This window comes from Gossypium raimondii, chromosome 11 (genome assembly GCF_025698545.1).
Source record: "Gossypium raimondii isolate GPD5lz chromosome 11, ASM2569854v1, whole genome shotgun sequence".
Classification (NCBI taxonomy): domain Eukaryota; kingdom Viridiplantae; phylum Streptophyta; class Magnoliopsida; order Malvales; family Malvaceae; genus Gossypium; species Gossypium raimondii.
The window spans coordinates 40,175,647-40,199,114 of record NC_068575.1 but is presented as its reverse complement, the minus strand read 5'-3'; the positions used below and the strand labels follow the sequence as shown (position 1 = coordinate 40,199,114).

The window sequence follows — 23,468 nt, the reverse complement described above, 5'->3', positions numbered from 1 at the left end:
TATATCTTCCAAGCTTTGGGAGCAATAAGTCGTCTCCGCAGAAAATTGAGTGATAATTTATTATTTAAGAAAAAAATGAATGGTTGCAATGAGAGATTTCAAGTAGCAAGAAATAATACGTGGAACATTTAACGTAGCATTTGGCATTTTGCAAATGCCATCTCAATGGAGCAAAGCGACCCTTGCCTGAGACGCAAACAAAAAAAGGATAATTTTCCTTGCAAGGAATAAATTAAGTGAAAAATAAAAGAAAATTCAGCTCCCAAAAAAAGTCTAAATGACGACATTTGAGATCATATTCCTTCCTTTTCTAGAATTCAGGTTTATAGGGATCTGTGTTTTACCAGCAGCCAAGTTTCATGCTTTGGGGATGTAAAAAGTTAATACCATAGTTTTAATTGGAGACTTCAACAGGAATATTCCCTACACATTGAAAACTAAGGCTCCACACTATATGATTTATAATCTGTGAATAAATGATATTGATAATTGAATCACGAAATAATCTTTAGATAATTTAAGTTTTAACAGTGACACTTTTGACTTCCCCACTCCATCTTTTAGTATGGCCTGTACCGCCAATCTGCTCTCGATGGCCTCCCACTCCCAATTGCATAACCCCACTGTTACAAATAAATTACATAAGCGAACAACTTAATGAACCCTGTTTTTGAATAATTGCATGATCACGTACGTATGTATGGATGTATATACTCACATCATCATAAGGCAGTCCTCCATACATCCTACCAAAGGGGCGCATTGGACCACCAAAACCTCTAAATGGTCCAGCAGGATTCATCATGAAACTAGGGCCAGCATCATCAACGGGTGTTGCTGAATCTATGGCCACCTGAATACCATATGTAAAATTATAAATCTACAGAAGCATTTTACCTGTGTTCTGGAAAATTCGCAGGAGAATATTAAGTTCGAAATAAAAACTTGAATAAAGGAACATCATTGATTGCAGATGAGCAGGCTTCACTATAACTGTAGACCCTGTCTTCAAACCTTACAAAAATGACTTGAACAAGATATATTGTAACCGGTCATCATGTTTTCGGACTAAAACTTGTATGCTATAATCCTTGATAAGTTACCACATGAATTCACAGCAGTAAAATAATAAAATCACAGTTTGCCAACCATTCATGGCAGAAAATCATAATTGAGAGTCCTAAAAGTTTGTAGAGCATCACCTACTGGAGTTAATCCTCCTAACCAAAATAATGGTTATTATGGTTGGATAAATAAACATAGCATCCAAGAACTTGGCCTTTTTAACATTCTATCAAGCATAAACCCATAACCACGAGGAAAAGGTAACCTATCAAATATCAACCTCAGAAGTAAGACAATCAGGTATGAGGCAAGAACATAAAAAGTTTGTTTTTGTTACCTGTTGTCCACAAATCTCGTGAGACCTACGAGATACTCTATCTGCAACTCCATCTTCAGCAAAAGTCACAAAACCAAAACCTCTGTGGCCAGATCTCTTGGGGTCCTACATTAAAGGAGCATTATGACCTTCATAAGCTGACTCCAATTCAACTCTCATTTATATATGATATTCATCACATTACCTTAGGAACATAAACGTCTATTATACGGCCAAATCTACCAAAATACAGACGCAGATCATCAGCAGTGGCCTCCTGAGGAAGTCTGCCAACAAATATCTTTTTGCCCATCCCTCGGCTGGACTCCCCTCCTACTTCAACATAAAAGGAAAATATAACGACATTAATAAATGATAATTGCATAAATCAAAGTCTCTGCCAAGAAACTTACTTCCATACATGGGGCCAGGATGGTCATACAAGGTAGGAGCACCAACTGCAGCATACCTAGTGGCAGCAGAAATGTAAGCATTGTATGCACCGTACCCCCCCTGTGACATTCTGCCTATTGGCTTTAAGTCATCTTCCTGTCAACAAAATATCAAATTAGTGTCTTTTACCACACATACTTCGAGTAAGGATGTGAAATTTCCAGGGAAATAGATCATGGAAACTAAGTTGTTCTTCATGTACTAACAGATCAAATTTGAACTTTAGGAAGGTAAAACAGATGAATTGTTAAAAGCCAAAAAACATGAAAATGATGTTAAAAAAAAGAGACACTGATGTCAACTTGCCTTAGGTGTTGCTCGATCAACTACTACTGTAGAACCACCCAGTTCATGAGCATCAGCCATCAGATTCTCCACAGATTCTGTAACAATGAACAGGTTTTAACATTCTTATCAATGTTAGACATAACAAGAATGGAGGATCAGAACCAGCATATAATTATATTTGATCAAATAGCATATGATTCTAAAAACTTGGAATTTCATTGGGAAAATAGGCAAGGATATAACTTCTAGCACTTTTATCTTGTAGTTGTAAACAGCCAAATAAAATAACCCATAGGTCGAAGGAAACATTCAAACCATTAGACGTAGAAAATTAGGTCAAAGGTACTAAGCTAGGTGTATGATAAACAAACCTGCGCTAGCAAAAGTGATAAAGCCAATTCCACGGTGAGCTTTTGAGACTTGATCCTGCAGAACTCATGCTTAATAATCATCTAAGAAAAGTCTACCAAGAAAGCTAATACATGCAACCATAAGCAGAACACACACATGACCTAATATAGAGAGAGATTACCTTCGGCATGTATAAATCTGTTATCTCACCATACTCCTCAAAATGCCTGTGAAGAAGAATATTTGATTGTTATTATCACTCCTGAAATAGCTGACAACCAACTCCATGTTCAAAGAATAAACAGAAAATAGATAAATAAAAGAAGCACTGCCATGATTCATATAGCAGTTACTTACCTCCGAAAGGTTGATTCATCCACTGATGGTGGAATCCTGGCCACAAATATCCTGGTAACTTTCTTTACGGGTGCTCTCATCTCCTCCTGTTAAGTGAAACAAAAAGAAAGTTATGGGTAAGGAATAGAAAAAAGACTAGTAAATTGAATTTTTTTTCCACAGAGAGAGAGAAAAGGCATCTACTAAAGTTTATATAATCAAACCTTTGGAGTAGCTATTTTAACTTCCAACATTCTCTCACCAAGAAAATGCTCAATTGATAGCACATTCTGTAGAAAATGGAACGCAAAGCAAGATTGTTATCACATGGTCTAGAGTTTTAAGCTAAAGAGAGGAAAAAGAAAACATCAGAGAGAAAGCAGGTTAATGTTTACCTTCGCATCATCAGCCGATGCAAACGTTACATAACCAAAACCACGGGATCGACCCGTAGTTCGCTCCTAGACAATAGAAAAACATAATCAATGAACAACATAAAATAAAAAAGGAATCGAATAAAGAAAAGAAAGGAAAGAAAGTTAAGTTATTTAGCAGTTGGTCAAGCTCGCAAACTAGCAATAACACTAGTAGACAAACTTGTATAGAAGAAAGCTTAAAAGAGTTCATGCCCCAGCTTGGGCTTTTTAAACATAGGATGGGTTTGGATGGGCGGTTGGGTGCGGTGCGGTGCGTTTAACTTACTTTTTGTCTCATGCTACAGTGTCGCTACAGTATCTAATCTCACCGCCACCGCAGTTTTTACACTAACAGCAGGTAAACGCAACGCCCATCCAAACCCCCCATAGAGTGAAGGTTCTAAAAGTCCTAGTATCCAGCTCGTCTCTGACACATCAGCCACCACTACTTGGAACAAATAATTAACATAAAAAAGCAATTACTGGTTAACTATGAACCTGCTTTACCATCAAGATTTCAAGAGCCAAACAACCTCACAAGAACCTTAGAACATCAAAATGATCTAATACTGACAGAAAAAAAACACATACTATGATACTATTTCGCATTTCTCAGAATTCGTGATATCCAGAAAAATTTATTAAACCTATAAACAAAATAAATGAGGAAAAAAAAGGCGGATACCTTCATGACAATACAATCCTCCAAATCACCATATTTACTCATGTATTCCCTCAAACCTTCAGTATCCACCTCCCAAGGGATTCCCAAAACCTAGGAAAAGACAATTCAACAAAATTAGGAAAAAAGAAAGGACCCTGCAATTAACCAAATAACTCACCAAATTAAGAACAGAAAACTAACCACAAGCTTCCGTTCCATCGAGTAAACAGGATAAATTGAGCTGAGAAATGAAAAGCGTTGAAATCCCTAAGTCACTCAAAACAAAAGATCTCACAAATCCTCTCTTAAAAAAATCTCTCACACTCTGTCTCTGGCTCTTTCTCTTCCTGCATACAATAAGCACACGCTCTTTCTCACACATAATCATCACCAAAACCGAAATCAAATTCACCACTTTTTATTTTTATAAAAAGAAATTTCAATTCTCAAAACAGAAGATCAATTGTGGTAGTTATTAACAGAACGTATAAGAAAATTTTCTCCTCTTTTTGGCGCTCACTGACCTGACCTTCCCAATCCAAAACCCTAAAATTTGCAGACCCTCTAGCGCTCGCTCGCTCCCTCGCTGGCTGGCTGGCTGGCAGGCTGCCGCTTTGAGTCGTTATCACAAATTCGGATATTGGCCTCATTCCCTTCCTTTTTTATAGCTACTTGGGCTACAAATTTGGGTGGTACACCGACTGCCATGAGCCAGCTCGGAGTGCACCCACCTGCCTAGCCCTCATGGGTCTTAAAGTACCCAACCCATTGTGCAAATAATAATCCCCAATGCCATTACATGTACATAAGGTGAATCATAGGGTTTTTTTACCCAAATAGTATATAAAAAGAAATATCAAAATGGTATGTTGCAACAATTATGTATCAAGATGGTACATTTAGATGGGTGGACGGTGGTGCATAGACGACACCGCCCTCATTCTGACACAATACACTTTAAATAATAATAATATTTTAGTAGTGATGCCAAAAGGATAGGCGACACCACTTTTCCTTTCTGGTATATACGGGTACAAAAAATACGAAAGGGGTGTGGTGCCTATCTGATAGGCGACACCAGTGACCCCTATCTGATAGGCGGCACTGGTTGTGCCTATCTGATAGGCGGCACTAGTGGTGTCTATCTAATAGGCGACACACCTAGTATCAGTTTGAAAAAAAAATAGCAGAACAAGAGAGGGAGAAGAGAAGAAAGAAAGAAAAGAGAAAAAAGAAAAGGTATTTTTATTTTTATTGTTATTTTCAAATATAATAGATTATGATAAGAAAATTTTATTTTGTTAGTATTATATAGTTTGTTTAGTATTATTTTATGCTTTGTTTTAAAGTTATTTTGTTTATTGTGATTTGTTAGTAAGTTTTGTGTTTAGATTATTGAAAATGTTATGTTGTAAAATTATTAATATATTTGAAAGTTTAACTATTATAAAGTAATTGTTAGTTAGTGATAACAACAGAAAAAATAGATAAATCTGAAAATATTTTTGTCATAGATATTGTTAGAAATGGCAATAAATTTGATATTGTTAGAAATGGACTCTTTTTATTCATTAATTTTTTTATGTAAGTATTTTTATGTTGTTTGAAATTGTTTTGAGAATTTTTGTTTATTTTTTAACAGATTGAGCATTGAAGATGGATAATCAGTTTTTCGTATGCGTTTATTTCGATGGAATCATCTCGACAACAACCGTTGGATGTATATTTGAATGTCGGCAACAAATAGCAATGAGATTTGATGAAAATGTCTCGTTCGATGATATGAAGAAAATGATTAGTGCAAAAATTGTTAGACGTTGTAGGAGAAGGATCTCGAAACTTTTCTACAAGTTTTCAGTTTTGACAGATCCCATTAAATTCACCGAAATGGAACTTGTAGACGATGAAGACATGGAGACAATGATCGCTTTTTATTGTGGGAATCGGAGTGACCAAAATGCACCGATTCACTTATTTGCTAAGTTAGCCGGTGTGGAGCAAAATGAAGATCTCGCTGCAAATGGTAAAGAACATGGAGCTCAAGACCGTGCATGGTGGCTCCAATATCGTACGTTGATAGTGGATTGATTATACGCGGGATCGATATCGATCTTAATGTTACACCTAATATTGATGTGGTTGGTGATAATGGATACGATAGTAGTGATCCTTGTGATCAAGGGGTCGATAGCGATAGTGATTCCGATGTGGACGAGGTCCCTGATGATATTGACGACGAAGACGTGAATGACAATAGAAACATTAACGTATCTTCAGTCGGGAACCAGATTCGACGTATTGTGATACACAATAATCCTAGGCCACACATATCGCTCATAGACCCTGACGCGGCATACGTAGCCGAGTTTTCAGAGTACTCTGAAATACTATTTACTTACCGGTTGGCCGTAAATTCTGATCCTGAGGAGTTGCTCGCAAGCCAGATATTTGAAAGCAAGGAAGAATATGTATTTGCTATTAAGTGGTATAACATGAATATATCAGTGGACTATAAAGTCGCAGTGTCTAAATCGACATTATATATTTGAGAGTGTTAGAAGTTGGCGGAAAGTTGCAATTGGCAAGTACAAGCTACATTTATTCAAAATTTGCAAATGTGGGAGATACGAAAATTTGTTGGGCCTCACACATGCACATCAACATGTATGACAGAAGATTACCGAAAACTTGATTCCAAAACTGTCTGTACGTGTATCATACTAATGGTGAAGGACATGCCGACCATTAAGGTTTCCTTACTGATTACCGAAATGCAAGCATGATTCCAGTATCGAGTATCATACCGAAAGGCGTGGATAGCTAAGCAGATGGCAATGGAGCAATTGTACGAGGATTTCGATGCGTCGTATAATGAGCTACAATGATGGATAGTCGCTATGCGGAAGTATGTACCAGTGATTGTCATTGAGTTACAGACACGACCATATTACGGCCTGGATGACCAACTACAATCGAAAAAAAATTTCTATCGGATGTTCTGGACATTTGATCCATGTATGGGCGTATTTTCCCACTGCAAGCCGTTTGTGCAAGTAGATGAACCTGGCTATATGGAAAATATACACAGATCCTACTTCTTGTAATTACTCAAGATGACAACAAGAACGTACTCCCGATAGCATTGGCCATCGTAGATAAGGAGAATATAGAATTGTGGGAATTCTTCTTTACCAACCTGCAGAGGTATATTATTAGCAACGATAATATTTGCATCATCTCCTATAGAGGGAAAGGATTAATTGACGCTATTAGGCGTTTCAATGTGCATAGAGATCCGTTTACTGCATCCGGCACATCACAGCTAACTTCCATCGAGATTATAAGAATATAGACTGGCGGAGACAAGTTGTGAGAATGGGTAAAGGATAACCTTACCTTTTCAATATAAGTTTTAATGTTTAAGGGCAATACTGTAACTTATCTTTTCTTAATACATATACAGCGCACGAGCTAGAGCCACACATTTTTCGCCAAAGAATGACTCGACTTGAGAGTGACATGGAGGGTCAAACGAACACATCTTTTTTACAGTGGTTGGGTGCCATGGAGCCATGGCAATGGGCTCAAAGTTTTGATGAGAGCTTTCGTTATGGTCAAATGACAACAAACTTAGTGGAGGGGATCAACACTGTGTTGTTGAAAACACGACATCTTCCAATTTCATCTGTCTTCTATGTTACATTCTACATGTTGGCTACCTTGATGCCAATAATGGGTTAGCAACAAGTCAACAAGATATAGGAGGGACACGTGTTTGTCGAATATGTTAGGGATGCAATGGTTGCAAATCGTCGAATGACGAGGTCGATGAATGTAGAAGTATATTCATGACGTCTTGAAATGTTTCGAGTTACAGAGACCATCGGTCGTTGACTCGGTATACCACCTATGTCCTATGGAGTTGATCTCTGAAACAGACGGTGTGATTGCAGAAGGTCTCAAACGCTTCATTATCTATGTGCGCATGTCATGGAAACGTGTGCTAAAGTCTCGTTCAATGTTGAACAATTTGTCGATGATGTGTACACACTCGAGCGCACATTGCGTGTCTGGGAGAATGAGTTCCCCGTCCTGCCAACCTGTCTACGTGGGAGGTACCTCCGACGACTTTCGAGCTTGTCCAAGACAAAAGGTTGCGTAGGAATTTGAAAGGTCGTCCGCAATCATCCAAAATCCGTAATGAAATGAACATTAGGGAGAAATTCGACAGTAAGAATTGTGGATTATGCAGATTAGCTGGTCATAATTGGAGTAAATGCTTGCAACGAAACTACCATGTTGGACAATCGTCACGATCAGGTGGGAATTGAGCTTATGTAATCCAATGTACCTAATTTATATTACAAAGTTTGTTCCAATTTTTAATGTTGTAATGTATTTAATTTATATAACAAAATTTATATTATAAAGTTTGTTCCAATTTTTAGTGTTTTAATGTTGTAATATTGCAATTAATCTAATTTATGACCACAAAATCATATGCCTCGAACACCATCGATGAACTTGAGCCGGGAGGAATGCCATACTGCAGTGGATATGACCTAGGAGGAGTGGAGTACTGCAGTGGATTCAGACCAGGAGGAGTGTTATACTGCGGTGGAACAACCCAAAGATATCAAACTCAGAATGATATCCGTATCCTAAAGAGTCCAGGAAATAGTCATTGACCCATAACTCCAGATGATAAGAACTATTAGCCGAATGTGTATGTGATCGCTCGGGCTCCAGCTGTGGCTCAGGCTCGGGCTCTAGCTCAACTGCTATATCGGGCATTGGCTCGTATGCACCAGGTCAATGCATGTGCGGGGGGACTACAGTCGATTGCCCACCAAGTAAATATGGTTTTCCCGTACTAGATTACCATTGTATGTACTCTAACGATGGTTGCAAATCGAAGAAATATCCATTTGAGGTTTCTGCGCCATTCGATTATCCCACACTGCAATATATTTTCGGTGCACAACCCCCCAATTATTTCCATATTTTGCTCTCTTGTTGATCAAGTGAATCTTCCCCAACTGCATTGGCGGATTTGGGATATACCGGATGTAACCAAACTGCCGGAGTACTCGATCCCCGTTATACCACTCGACTGTCTGGAAATTGATAATTGGTGCGTTAATGCACCACATGTGAGAATGAATGTGGGCAGATGAGGGTATAACAATCGTAATTTTTGGTCTCTGATATGGCATCCAGATAAACTGCATGATTAATAACATGGTTAAAATTTAACACAGTTCGAGTAAGATATACAAAGTAATTACATGTTACGAATATTGGAATAGCTTACCCCTTTCCCGGTATGTTGGTTAATCATCAGACGATATATCAGGATAGTGTACGACCTCTCGATACCCGGATAAAAACTCCATTTACGAAAAAATTACAAGTAAATATAGTATCGTTAGAATAGTATCATTATAAAAAAATGTCAATTAATAACAAGTTAAATTTTATCACATGTTCACTAGTGGAAATATGTATGGTTGGTGCCTAATTGATGCCAAGAATGGCATCCGATAAAAAGCCCATGACTACAGCAATATAAGGCATCCGCCTATGTCTATGGCATCAAGCTTTGTCGTCCGACAAAGCTCACGACACAACATAGCCAGAACTACGGAACCTTAACTATACAAGCGAACATTTTGCAAATCTGCTAATAGGGGTAAATACATCAGATGAACCCTGTTGTTGTTCGCATCGGGCATCAGTACACCCCCTATAATATGCATAATGTACGCTCGAGCTGCGCACATCACCTCATGCTCAATGGCATTAATTGGTAAATGTTCAAAATTGGCTTTCAGCCATGAAATTTTCAAACCCGTAAAATTAGACTCAGCATCGGCGGACGAGACTCCTAGTAGGCAACAAATGGCAGTCGGCTCAGCTATCACACTTACGCCCGTTATGGCACTCCCATCGATTGGGAGCCCAAGTTACAATGCATCATCCTCCAAAGTGACAGTGCACTCCCCATACGGCAAATGAAGTGTGGGTCTCCGGGCGTCAACGTTCGACTAATGCGGATATTAAATCGTAGCACAAATCAAACGTCCGAATCAATGTTGCTGACCCGAATCCAACTAACTCCAAGTATGGCATCAGTTGTTCATCCGAGAAATATCCTAAACTATTCACCTGACCCCTTAATGCGTGTACGAGCCCTGACAGTGTTAAATTACAGAAAATAGTTATAGTAACATAATTTATTTTCGTAAATTAAGTAGATCTTTTTTTAAGGGAACCCGTGATTAACAAATAACAATATATTACCATATTATTAACTGTGTTTGATATGTGACCATCGTTCTTAATCAATGGAGCCATTGCAATACCTGCAATTTCAAAACAAATTTCGGTTATTAATTTCAATGTTTGATGGATTTTAAATATTTATCAAAATACCTAAATTTTATATATTACTTTTAATTACAAAAAAAATACCAAACAATTTTTTCCACATCATATTTTTTGCTATACTACATTAACAAAATAAATATATCTTATAAATTCTAACTCAAACTCCAACTCAATGGTCCCATTCACAAATTCCATCTCAATGGTTTAATCTTTTACCTACATAAAAACAAAAATTTTATTATTAAAATACTAAAATAACATGCCAATAAAAAATATAACAAAAACATAACAAAATAAATACATAATAAATACGAATATTATTATTTTAAAATAATAATAAGTAAAATGTTTTGGTTTAAAATATAATATATATAATAACATGCCAACTTAATTATTTTCAAAAATATAATTTTTTTCATAGAAGTTCAAAAGAAATTTCATCTTAAATATTTATAAAAACATAAAATAAAATTTAAAAATATAAACTCTTATTCTCAATTATAAAATCTTAAAAATTAGAACATATAAACTAATTCCTAATTTATCTCATAAATTCTAAATTCCATATCAATGGTCTCATCTTTTACCTACATAAAAAATAACATTAAAATAATCAAAATAACATGCCAAATAAATTTCATAAAAAATATGTATAATCAACCTAAAACACACATAACAAATAAATGACATAAAATAATAAAACATTCTTTGTACATAACATAAATAGGCTTTTTTACTTCAATAAACATTAAAAATAAAATATGAATGAATGAAAATATAAAATAAATACAAACATACCTTAATAGCTCTTTTTAACCAAATAATACCTTACAAAAATAAATTTAAAAATTAAATCTGAATTAAATCAATAATAATAACAACAAAAAACAAATTAAATATTATATTAATCAATTAATTTATAACAAAAAAAAATTACTTTTTCTTTTCTATTTTTTTTCCTTCTCTTTCTCCTTCCCTCTCTCTTTTCTCCTCCTCTTTTTTTCTTTCTTTTTCCCTTCCTTTCCCGCCCTCTCCTTCTCTTTTTTCTTCTTCTTCTCTTTTTTTTTTCTTTTCCTTCTCTTTCTTCCCCTTCACTCACCTGGCAAAAATGAACATTGGGGACCATTATAAGGTCCCCAAACACACAAAAAAACAAATGAACTATTGCATGCAGTCGTCCCATCGCCTGCCACCGCAGTGCCGCCTGTGCTGTCTCCTCCACCACTGGGTGTCGCCTCTTCCCTAGGCGTGACCCAGTGTCCTGTCCCATCGTGTCAGCGGGTCAATTTTTGTGTTCGATTTTTACCATATACGACTCGTATTTGACCCATATTTTTACATGTGTGCCGCCTATCTACATGCCCCCACCATTATTTTTTTTATTATTTATTTAAAGTGTATTGTGTCAGAATATCAGGGTGGTGTCGCCTATGCACCACCCTCCACCCATCTAAATGTATCATTTTGGTACATAATTGCTGCAACATACCATTTTGGTATTTTTTATATTATTTGGGTAAAAAACCCTGATTCGTAAACTAGGGAAGGAATTTATCATCAGAAACATTAAATTTGTATTTGTACTTTGCATATATAATGGAACTTATGACATAAATAGTCGAAAAGTTTAAAATTACTGATATTAACACATTATCTAGAATGAAAATTTTAAAATCTCTAAATCAGAATTTTTTAAAATTAAAATATTTATTTTAGTTAAAAATTAGGATAAACTACACCACTAGTCATATGATAAGTTTTTGTTTTGGTCACTTAACTAAAAAATTATAATTTAGTTACTAAACTTTTCGAAATTGTTTTGTCACCGACAGTCAAGTGGCGCTATAGAAATATGTATTATCGATATAGAAATATCCAATTCATGTTCTTTGAAAACATAAAAAATATATAAACCATTAAGATTCTCTAATTTTTCCCTCGTTTCTTGACACGACTTTTTCATTATAAGAAGAAAAATTTGAATATAGATTTTTATAATTTGGGTTTTAAGAAAATAATTTAAATGAAATCAAATTTTGAGTTGAGTTTGAAAAAGAAAATGTTGCGTATATTTCATTTTTATTTTTTAAATAACATTAGAGTTTATTTCACAATGCTATGTAATATCAATTTTAGATGTTCTTCGAGGGTATGAAACTCGATTTGAAAATATTACTAATTTGGTTTCCAAAGCATTGAGGAAGCATGCAATGATCTAACTTTATTTTTGTTCTATTATTAATTTATTATTGGATTCTATTGGATGGTAATTTTCTTTGTTTCTCATACATATTAATTCTTCAACAACATTATTTTCAAGATTTTATTTTTCTAAAATTTGTATATAGAATTTCTTTTGTTTATATAATTTTGAGTTTTTAATAATTTTATATAGAACTAGAGATAAATTGAAAAATATATAAAATTGAGGACTAACATTATTTTTATACCAATTAAAAAGTACAACTTGATAGTGGAGTGACCAAAAAATTAATTTTAAAAAGCTTAATGTCTAAATTTTAACTCTTTTTTAGTTAAATAATTAAAACGAAAACTTACCTAATTTAATGGTTAATGGTGTAATTTACCTTAAATTAATTTGGCACTGAAAATTGACAATAAGAACATTGTTTTGACTCGTAGCTCTAAGATTACTAGCATGAATAAGCCAGCTTCAACACCACCTAGACTCTTAATCATAGACAGACTTGCACTGACCTCAACATAAAAAAAAGGATGAACCTGGTCTGTCTATTTGTACGCATTGGCTTAACTCACTCCTAACCTTCCTAGACACTGCAAAGAACACATAATGAAAACTGCCTGGTCAAGGCTGTACAAGGGAACGAGAAAGGGGTTTGATAAGAAGGAGTTTGGGAATGTCCCGCTTACATCGAGTTTGGAGTCGGGGCAGCATGGATACGAGACTATTGATTGAAGTGAAGTTTGGAATCATTGTGGTTTTCTATCTTCAGATTACCAAATTGGAGAATCACCAAGGCCTTTCAGCGATTTGACGCGCCCCCCTAAGCTAGACGCTTTACTTACCTGACCTCAAAGAGAATAGAATGAGTCGCCCTAGCTCTTACTAAGAGTTTGGCTCCTTAGTTGCTAGGTTTGTCTTTTCTTTTTTCGTAATGAAAAATTGGTAGTATTACTATTTATAATATTAAGTATCGAAGGGAACACTTCTTAATAAGTTCTTCAGAAGAAAAAGGGTCAAAAATTTGGTAGTATTTACAATATTAAATAGCAAAGAGTTGTTGACTCAACATGTAATGATTTAATTAATGCAGAATTTGATTTCCTCTAATCCAAATCTAAAGTTCGAATTTAGTTTTTATTTGATTGGAAGGTGAAATTTAGACATGTCTTGCGAAGAAGCAACAAGGTAGCTGATTGTTTAGCAAAGGCGGCTATAGGAAAGCTAAACCAAGTAATTCTCTTCCCATATTCACCACAGTATGTTATACGGCAACTTGAAAAGAATGCTTATAATTTAATATATAAAGAGATCACTAGTTCTATTCGTGTGTGTGTTTTTATCAACCAAAATAAATTAATTTTTATTTATATATAGATTTATTACACTATCCTCACTCTCGATATTATATTAAAAGAAATTAAATCTAAAATTTTGCACGACATAGACATACTAAAATAATTCAGGAATAACAATGTAATACATTTAAACTTACTTAATATAACATGCTTAGTAATTGAAGTAAAGACAAGATATTAATTACTGATCTAGACTATGTTGGGGACTTGCTCTCGATTAAATAAAATAAATGTTGCACATCCATAATTACAATTAATTTATTATTTACATGCGAAATCGATAATTTACAAAAAAATTATAATTAATTTATAGCTAATTCATGATCAAAACATATGAAAAAAATAATACTCGTACCAACATAACATTAATGTTTTCTTCATTCGTATTTGATTTTCTTATTGCTCAAATCTCAACACTCCCCCTCCCCCCATCCAAGTCCACCCAGTTCATCGTCATCCTGCCAATTTTATCTTTCATAGTACAAAACATGTGTAATTGTGTTGATGGGTGAGAGTTGGAGGTTGTAAAAGAGGTTCATTTGGCAGTTGAGGGTCCTAAGAGAAGTTCTGAGAGTTGGAGGAGCTAAGAAATATAGGAGAGATGAGTAGATGGAGTCATTGTTATTCCTTTTATTGAGCTTCAGAGAGTTATTTAAGGGGGATGCTCATAGGTTGTCTTCTCTTGGTTGACGGGCAAGGTCATGTAGTGTAGGCTTCTTTGCTAGATCAGGGATTAAGCTTGATACTATGCAATTACAGCTGATGACAATGGTCTTGCCGGGTGGAGTCAACAAACTAGTAATGTAGTTGAGCTTGGCATGGTCTCACCTTTCGACAAATTAGTTTCCATGGTAGAGTATGTCTAACATTTGTCCCCTACTAGAAGATGATGTTATAATGTGACCTCCCCTAAGATCAAGATGTGGTACAGTGTAAGGTGATACAGTTTTGAAAATTTTGAATTTGTAACTGATGATTTAATGCGGTGTTGCTTAAGGAATCATGTGTTAGCTGTTACCTAAGCTATGCATATTATAAGCATTATAATGAAATATGGGCTACGTGGAGACTTGTCACTACAGCAAAACAGGCTTTTAGCGGCATTTTTAGCGGCGTTTGGACAAAAAACGCCGCTAAAAATCGAGCATTAGCGGCGCTTTACGTAAAACGCCGCTAAAGATCCAGCATTAGCGGCGCTTTTTCAAAAACGCCGCTAAAAATGAGCAATAGCGGCGTTTTTCCAAAAAACGCCGCAAAAAACCCTAAGCCCAACGGCATCGTTTTATACCTTTCGGGGCTTTAGCGGCGTTTTTAAAAAAAGTGCCGCTAATGCTCATATTTTTAGCGGCGTTTTTGTAAAAGCGCCGCTAATGCTCAGTTCTTTAGCGGCGTTTTTGGGAAAGCGCCGCTAATGCTCAGTTGTTTAGCGGCGTTTTTGGGAAAGCGTCGCTAATGCTCAGATCTTTAGCGGCGTTTTTGGAAAAGCGCCGCAAAAACATTTTATCTGTCTATTTACTATTTAATTTGTTTATTTATATTAATTAAGATTCAATTTATTTTTAATTGAATATTTGTTAAAAATGGATAAATTTGAAATAATGACACGTAGAAATAATTTGAAATAAAAAACTTAGAAAATATTTGTTAAAATGGAGAAATTAAAATACTATTATTTAAAATAATTTTAAAATTTTTGGCTACATAATTGATTGATTTGAAATTTATATATTAAATAATTTCAAATATAATTGTAAAAGATACAATAGTGTTAATTTTAAAATATTTAATTTAATTATCATTATAGTTTAGGGTTTAATATATATGGTTAATTTAGGATTTAGGACCGGTTTAAGAGTTACAATTTTAAGGTTTATAGATTATGGAATTAGGGATTATGGATTAGGGATTCTGATTTAAGGGTTGTGATTTAATGTTTAGGGGTTAGGGGTTAGGGGTTAAGAGTTAGGGATTTAAGGTTTAGAGTTTAGAGGTTTAGGGTTTAGGGTTTTAGAGTTTAGAGTTTAGATTAATTAGTGTGTTTTAATTTATATATTAAATAATGTTTAGGGGTTAGGGGTTAGGATTTAGATTAATTAGTGTTTCTTAATTTATATGTTAAATAAGGTTTATGAGTTAGTGGTTAGGGGTTTAGGGTTTAGGGTTAAGAGTTAGCGATTTAGGGTTTAGAGATTCAGGGTCGGGTTAGGGTTTAAGCTTTAGATTAATTAGTATTTTTTAATTTATATATTAAATAAGTTCTTATATAATTATAAAAGAGATAATAATAAATTATAAAGATTATTAATTTAAAATTGATATGCAATTTACAATAATTGAATATAAAAAATTATAAAATATATGAGCTTTAGCGGCTTTATAGCAAAAACGCCGCTACTATGTATTAGAATTTTTCAAAACGATGTCATTTCATTACAAGAATTTAATTTATTAGTGGCGTTTCTTAAACGCCGGAAAAGGTAATATTAGCGGTGTTTATGATTAAAAATATTTAATCTAAACCATTTGATATATTTAAATATTAGATTTAAAAAATTAATAAAAGAAAGTAACAAATTGATACGGATAGGTAACTATCTATTTTGGATATATATATAGGACCAAATTATAACAAATAAAAATAAAATACAAAACTAAAATCATTCCACATCGAACATAATAATATCTCGTAATAAAATGGAGATTAGATCGAAATGAATAATATAAAATTATGATTAACGTCTCAATCTTTAATAGATATTTGACATGTGAGAGATTAATTGCTTACATTGGATAATTCTAACTTAATAATTAATTACAACCATTTAATCATTTTTTTCTTATTAAAATATACGATATTTATTTTGAGAGTACTTGATTTTTTTATAAAAATTCAATTTATAAAAAATAATAATAAATATTTTATAAAATCACTTAACTAATAATTTTTAACAGACAAAATAAAAGATTTTTAGCATAGCAAAACAGTGTCGTTTTATTCCAAATGAAATAATTTTTTGAGGCGTTTTTATGAAAAACGCCGCAAAAGGTAAGCAATAGCGGCGTTTTTATAAAAACGCCACAAAAATAATTTTACTTTAAAAAAATAACGCCATTTTATATAACAAAACAGTGTCGTTTTATTCCAAACAAAATATTTTTTTGCGGCGTTTTTGGAAAAAACGCCACAATAGATCAACAATAGCGACGTTTTTATAAAAAACGCCACAAATAAAAATTTCACGCTCCATTTTAAAAAATCTCCTCCCCCCCCCAACTTTCCCCCTAAAATCCCTAATTTCCCACCTCCAATAAAAAAACCCAAAAGCTTATTCAACTCAGTGGGTTTCTTCCCAACTGAAGCCAAGTCAGTTCTTGTTTGTTCTTCGTCTTAAAACTCTCAAATGGATAAAAATCAAAGAACCCAGGAAACCAAGGAAACGATGAGAAAAAAAGCAAAAAAGGATTGGAAATTGAAGGGTACCGAGTGGAAGGGTTGTTAATAGGAGGGCATGAAACTTGCATTATTTTTCCCACTCTTAACCTAGCATTTGATATCGGCCGATGCCCACAACGTGTCCTTTCTCAAGATTTCCTTTTTATTTCTCATGGCCATATGGATCATATTGTTAGTTTTTTCCTTTCTCTCTTTCTTTTCTTGTGTTCCTGTTCTTGCTTTTGGTAGTCTAATTATTGGTTTTCCTCTTTTTCTTTTATTGGATGCTGAATTGATAATAATGTTAGAAAATCAGGTGGTTACTGAAGAAATGTACTCTGCTTAAAGAATTTATTGTTTGAAGGTAGAATTGGAAGTTTCTTCTTATGAATCTTTGTTTTTAGGTACTTCAAATTGTGTAGTTGTTTACGTTTTTTTTTTCAATGTGTTATTTTCTTCATGTTGATTCCTACAATACTTGTGTATTAGGCTCTCTCCCCTTATTTTTTGTGTATTACTTTTGAATACATTCGTCAACCACGTATATTTAATAGAACCACTTATCGATTGACTCATACATATGAAGGGTGACTAAAGTTGTTCATGAAAAACAGCTCTGTTTTAGTTGTTCTGAAATATTCCTTGTTTTGTGCATAATCTGTTTCTTTTTTACACTTTTAGCTCAGTCGAAATGTTTCTAATATGTGCTTGAAGTTGTGTATTCCAGGGGCTTTGGGATGTAGAAAGCGACAATGATGGCCAACAAGAAGGCTGCGTTTTGCGGGTTTATGTTAATGTGGCTTTTAGCAAGAAAACTGTTTGGAAAGGTTTGCCTTTGCTGAATGATGATGAATCTCTTGTTTATATAGTGTGCTCTTTTATCATTTATGTATTTCTTGTGTCGCATCTTTGTATTTTGATTTGTTGAGTTTCTATTGTTATTGACTCCTGTTACAACGACTTTACATTTACGTGTCTCATATTATAATTGCATCTGTGATGGTACTTCAACAACAATAGAGTCAATAAATGATACAACCTGCAAAGCTTGCAATCTATATCCAACCAGAGACAACGACACACAATGATGAATTGCAATTTATCTACAAAAACTGATAAAATCTAACTGTAATCATTTAGAGCATGAAATTTGCTTGTTTTTCAGTGAGATTTAACCTGTGACAGGTCTCCTCCGAAAGGGTTGTTGTCAAGGATTCTGAAGGGAGAGAAATTGAATCACAACTTATCCCTCTTTCAAATTCCACTTTATGCATAAGAAGTCAATACATCAAAGCATATTTGGGAAAAAAGCCTAGAGAAATAGCTAAATATTGGGTTGCTTTTTCAGTTTTAGTACCTCCTCTAGGTTTCAGCACTTATATTACGTGTACTAGCTTCTTTAATCATGATTGTTAATTATTACGTGTTTTGTAGCTTCTTTTATATTTGGCCAATTTAATATAGATTAGATGAGTTGTGAGGTAGATTGCTCATTTATTTAAACACAATATTTTAATTCTAAATTTAAATTCATTAATTTTGTATTTACCATTAAAGTTAAAATTTTAATAGAAAATTTAATTTAATTAATTTTTTATCCTTAAAATTATATAGTTTAAAGTTTAAATTTCAAAAATAAAACATAATATAATATTTATTATAGAAATAAATATTATTTAATTAATTTTTTTTAAAAGTTATGTTTTTAGCGGCGTTTGTGAAAAAACGTCGCTAAAGGTCCTGATCTTTAGCGGCATTTATAAGAAAAGCGCCGCTAAAGGTCTTGATCTTTAGCAGCGTTTGTGAGGGAAGCGCCGCTAAAGGTCTTGGTCTTTAGCGGCGTTTGTAGGAGAAGCGCCGCTAAAGGCCTTGCTCTTTAGCGGCGTTTGTGAGAGAAGCGCCGCTAAAGGCCTTGCTCTTTAGCGGCGTTTGTGAGAGAAGCGCCGAAAATAAATCATTATGTAAAAATCAAATAGAAAAACACATCATAGCATTTTGTACTAGAGGTGTCCATGGGCCAGGCGGCCCGGCCCGCCTGAAATATGGGAGGGTTCGGGTAAAAATATAGGCCCGAAATATGGGTTTGGGCAAAAAACGAGGCCCGTTTAGAAAATGTGCCGGGCCTCGAGCACCACTTTTTTGGCTGGGCCGACCCGGCCCAAATTTAATAAAAATATATATTTTTTAATTTTAAAATATTTTAAAATACTTTTATTTTTATTTTTTTATTTTAAAATTATTTTTTGGTGTTTATTAAAAAATGGGCCGGGCCGGGCCGGGCCGGGCTCGGGCTTAGGATTTTATTCTCGGGCCAGGCCTGGACAAAATTCTAGGCCCATATTTCGGGCAAGGCTGGGCCCGGGCCTAGGAGGAGGGCCGAAATTTTTTCTGGGCCCGGCTCATGGACACCTCTATTTTGTACCCATTTATGGGGGAGTTTTTTTTCCTTTTTGGTACATGAATAAATAATGGGAATACCGCCCTATCTCATCATGCTCCAGTACATGCTGAATCCCGACCTAAAATTGCCCAATGCTGAATCCAGTACATGCTGATTTTTAATCAAAATTATTGGATTAAGCTAGATGTTTTAAAGTTTATCAGAATAAGTCGATTTTGAAGAGAGTGTAAAAATGTGTCCAGTTGGATGTATTTTCAACAGATTTTGCAGGAAAACGCTTCCAGTTGGACGCGCTGAGCATAGGGGCGAAGCCAGAACAATTTTTTAGGGGGACCGAATGAAATTTTAATTTTTTATAGTCTATATCTTTATAATTTTTAAAGGATTAAATCAAATTTTTATAATTTTAGGGGGTCAAATTGTAATTTTACCTTTATTAATTTAAAATTTTAAATTTTTTAAAGGGCCTAAATAGTATTTTTCTATTTTAGGGGGGCCGGGCTCCTGCCAACCCCCCTAGATTTGCCTCTAGCTAAACAAGTTTTTCTTATTTTCTCCCCTTGATCAGTTTAGAGTTTTCAAGATTTTTGGTTCTAGGGTTTTGTTTTAAGGGTTTTTTTTTTAGATTTTTAATTTTAAATTTTTATATATTCTTTAGGATTTTTTATAGTTTTTATATTTGTTAAAAAATTGTAAATTTTAGAATTTTATAAATATTTTAAACTTTTAAAATTATCCGTGTAATTTTTTAAAATTTTTGTTGAGAGAGTCAAATTTGTTCATTTTCAAAATTGACAAGAACCAAAATAGTACTTACACTAATCTATTATTCAAATTATTCGAATTGTAAAATTCAACTCGATTCGAACTCGAAACTCGAATTACTTATGCAAGTTATTTTTCGATTTTTTCGAATCAAATCGAGTTTTTCTCACCCTAAAGGAATAAGTAAATATGTTAAAAAAAACATGCATATTTCTGAAGATATTATCCCGGAATATTTGACCAATTCTAAGGTGAGGGGCAATTTTGAGGGGGTTGACAATTGAAAAGTTTGGGGCTTGGAAATTCGTCCAACTAAATGCATTTTCACACACTCTTTCTGAAATCAACCTATTCCGAAAAATTTCGAAAAAATCAATCTAATCCAATAATTTTAATTAAAAATCGATATATATGAGTAATTCACCCAACATCTTAAGGTTATACCAAACAGTTATGGAGTTAATTAATTCTATTATTAGAGTACTTTATAATAATTCATGAGTTTAGTTAATTATTTATTAGTAATTAAAAAATATGATAAAAGTCAACTAAATCATTAATTTGATGGTAAAATACTTTCATTCATTTCACGGAATAAATCTTAAAATTACAAATTAAATTTGTTATAATAAAATTATGTCTCTATTTAGACCATCGATTTGGGCCTTGAACAAGTTTCATTTATATTGTCCACTTGAAGTTGGCATATTTAACTAAACTAGAAGTATGGATCTACTAGGGTGTTAAGACTTCCAACCGAATTGGTTGAGATGATTGGATAAATATGAAAATTTTATTATTAAAATGTTATTTTTTAGATATAAATATCATATTTATTCAAGAGAGTTTTGTAGCGGTTAGAATATTGATTTATATAGACTTTTATGAGATAAATACTCAAGATAATTAATGAAATAATTTCAGCTTTTAAATAGGAGTTTAAAGCCTATCAAAATACTGTTGATTGACCACTTGAATAGGTTATTTCGTGTCGCACGTCAAGAGCAGTTTTGAAGTGTCTTTATCGACAATTTTGTTGTGTCCTTGTGTGGTTATTTTGCAACACTCTTTATATATTATTTAGAGAGTTTATTAATTGTATTGTGAGATATTTGGGTGAGTTGTTTGTGACAATTTGGGTCGATATTGGGGCTGTATTTACTTTTTTGTGTAATGGTAGATTGGACTTAAGCTAATAGGTGATTTGGATTCTTGTAAAATAAAATCACTCACTGGACGAGACTCCGCAGACGTAGTACTATTGTGTTTGAACTGCATTAACAAAGATCAGTTGTGTCGATTTTTTTGCTCTTATTTTTACACTGTCTATGTTTTTTCTAACTGTCGTTACAACAAACGTTAAGTAAAGTTGAATTGTCATTCGACAGACTAATTATTTTTCAACTATGATCTTTTGTAATTTATACCTAAAATTCTGATTTAATTAAGTTTTCACAAATCATTGAGACAATTATCACTATAGTACCATTTTACGCTTATATATTGCACATGTAAATAATTATATTAATTTAAAATTAAAATAAAGTGATGTATTTATTTTAATATGTACAATTGAATCAAAATTAAAGTTTTATGTATACATTAAAACCATAATCAAAATTTAATGTATATTATTGCACAAAATCATAATTTATATATAACATTACATATTTGACCAAAGTTTAACATATAATTTTGAGGTTTATCCAAATTAAATAATAATAATAATACCATAACAAAGTAGCAATAAAAGCCAAAGAGTTGGTTGCTTCAAGTTGAACATGTAATGAGTAAATTGATATGGAGTAGTCAAATTAAAAAGTTTAAATTTAAAAAGTTTTCACCTTACATATAAACATAAAATAAAATAAAATAAAAAGTTGGTGGATATTTACATTTGTATTTCAACATTCAAATAAGGGCTTCTTTGGGTGCCAACACACTACAGTGCGTTGAATTTTTTCCCCTTTATTATCAATCTCACTGCACCACAGCTGCAACATTACCTGTTTGGATGTGTTGGCTTCCAAAGACACCGAGGAGTTTCATTGCCTCGATGACCTTAAGTCGACTGGTGGTAAAAGCTCCAGATTAGGTGTAGTCAAGGCGAGACATTTTAGAAGACAATAATACTCATATTTTAATTTATTATTTTACCATTTTATCCTTAGATGTTAAACTAATTTCTTTCCCAATCTTATTTGTTTTCGATTTTGGAACAAAACAAAGAATTTCTAATATTTACTATTGTTATAAAAAATATTTAACTATAAAAATTAAAATAATTATCATTTTATTTAATAAATAATTTAAATTAATTATATAATTCATTAAAATATTGGAAGATACATTTTAATATTTTATTAAATGAATTTATAAATTTTACAAAATTAAAAATAATTATCATTTTATTTAATAAATAATTTAAATTAATTATATAATTCATTAAAATATTGGAAGATACATTTTAATATTTTATTAAATGAATTTATAAATTTTACATATTTTAATAATTTTAAAAAGTAAAATAATTTAAAAACTTCTATTATATATCAATTCTAATCGATGTCCTTAATAGTCATTTTTATTCTCACCTCACTCACATAATTGCGTTTGAATCCAAACACACACTCCACCATTGTTTCTAATCTCACCGCTACAGTATCCAATCTCACCGCTACATAACTAATCTCACCGTCACCGCTGTTTTTAACCTCATCGGAGGTAAACATACCGCCCATCCAAACTAGCCCTAAGTGTCTTTAGAGTCAGTGCGGCACGTTTGAAGCATTTTTCCTCTCAACCGCACCACAACAATTTATTTGGATTGCAACGGTACTGTGTTGGGTGGATTTAGATTAGTGGTGTGTTTACTTGTAGTTAGTATAAAAATAGCGGTGAGGTGAGATTAGACACTATAACGTGAGATAAAAATTAAGCTAAATACACAGTTTTAACGCACTGGAGACTTTTTTTTTTTTTTTCTACCTGCTCTTTGCTCGAGCTAGAAGTTTCAACATCAAATAATT

At 33.3% G+C, this 23,468-nt stretch overlaps 1 protein-coding gene across 3 annotated transcripts; it reads right to left on the bottom strand.

The window, feature by feature from the left end:
• Nucleotides 1–371: 371 nt before the first annotated feature.
• On the bottom strand, nt 372–4,580 carry LOC105803919 (uncharacterized). Of its 3 annotated transcripts, none has more exons than XM_052624346.1 (14): nt 4,414–4,580; nt 4,091–4,236; nt 3,911–4,000; nt 3,205–3,270; nt 3,034–3,099; nt 2,831–2,916; nt 2,655–2,700; nt 2,494–2,548; nt 2,137–2,217; nt 1,795–1,926; nt 1,587–1,717; nt 1,403–1,507; nt 719–853; nt 372–623 (listed from the first exon to the last, which is right to left on the bottom strand). In XM_052624346.1, exons 2-14 carry the CDS (start codon nt 4,106–4,108, stop codon nt 561–563), a joined length of 1,074 nt encoding a protein of 357 aa, XP_052480306.1. In that variant the 5' UTR covers nt 4,109–4,236; nt 4,414–4,580; the 3' UTR covers nt 372–560. The 3 variants fall into 3 exon arrangements, with proteins under 3 accessions (XP_052480306.1, XP_052480308.1, XP_052480307.1); XM_052624348.1 differs by having other exon boundaries at nt 1,587–1,714; XM_052624347.1 differs by having other exon boundaries at nt 4,419–4,571.
• Nucleotides 4,581–23,468: the final 18,888 nt, after the last annotated feature.

What these genes read in the sequence shown, in the direction of transcription:
- LOC105803919 (XM_052624346.1), bottom strand. An exon ending in AGGATTGTATTGTCATGAAG is followed by an intron (nt 3,271 to 3,910) that starts GTATCCGCCTTT and finishes TCTATTGTCTAG; the next exon opens with GAGCGAACTACGGGTCGATC. An exon ending in TAGACGTTTATGTTCCTAAG is followed by an intron (nt 1,508 to 1,586) that starts GTAATGTGATGA and finishes CCTTTAATGTAG; the next exon opens with GACCCCAAGAGATCTGGCCA.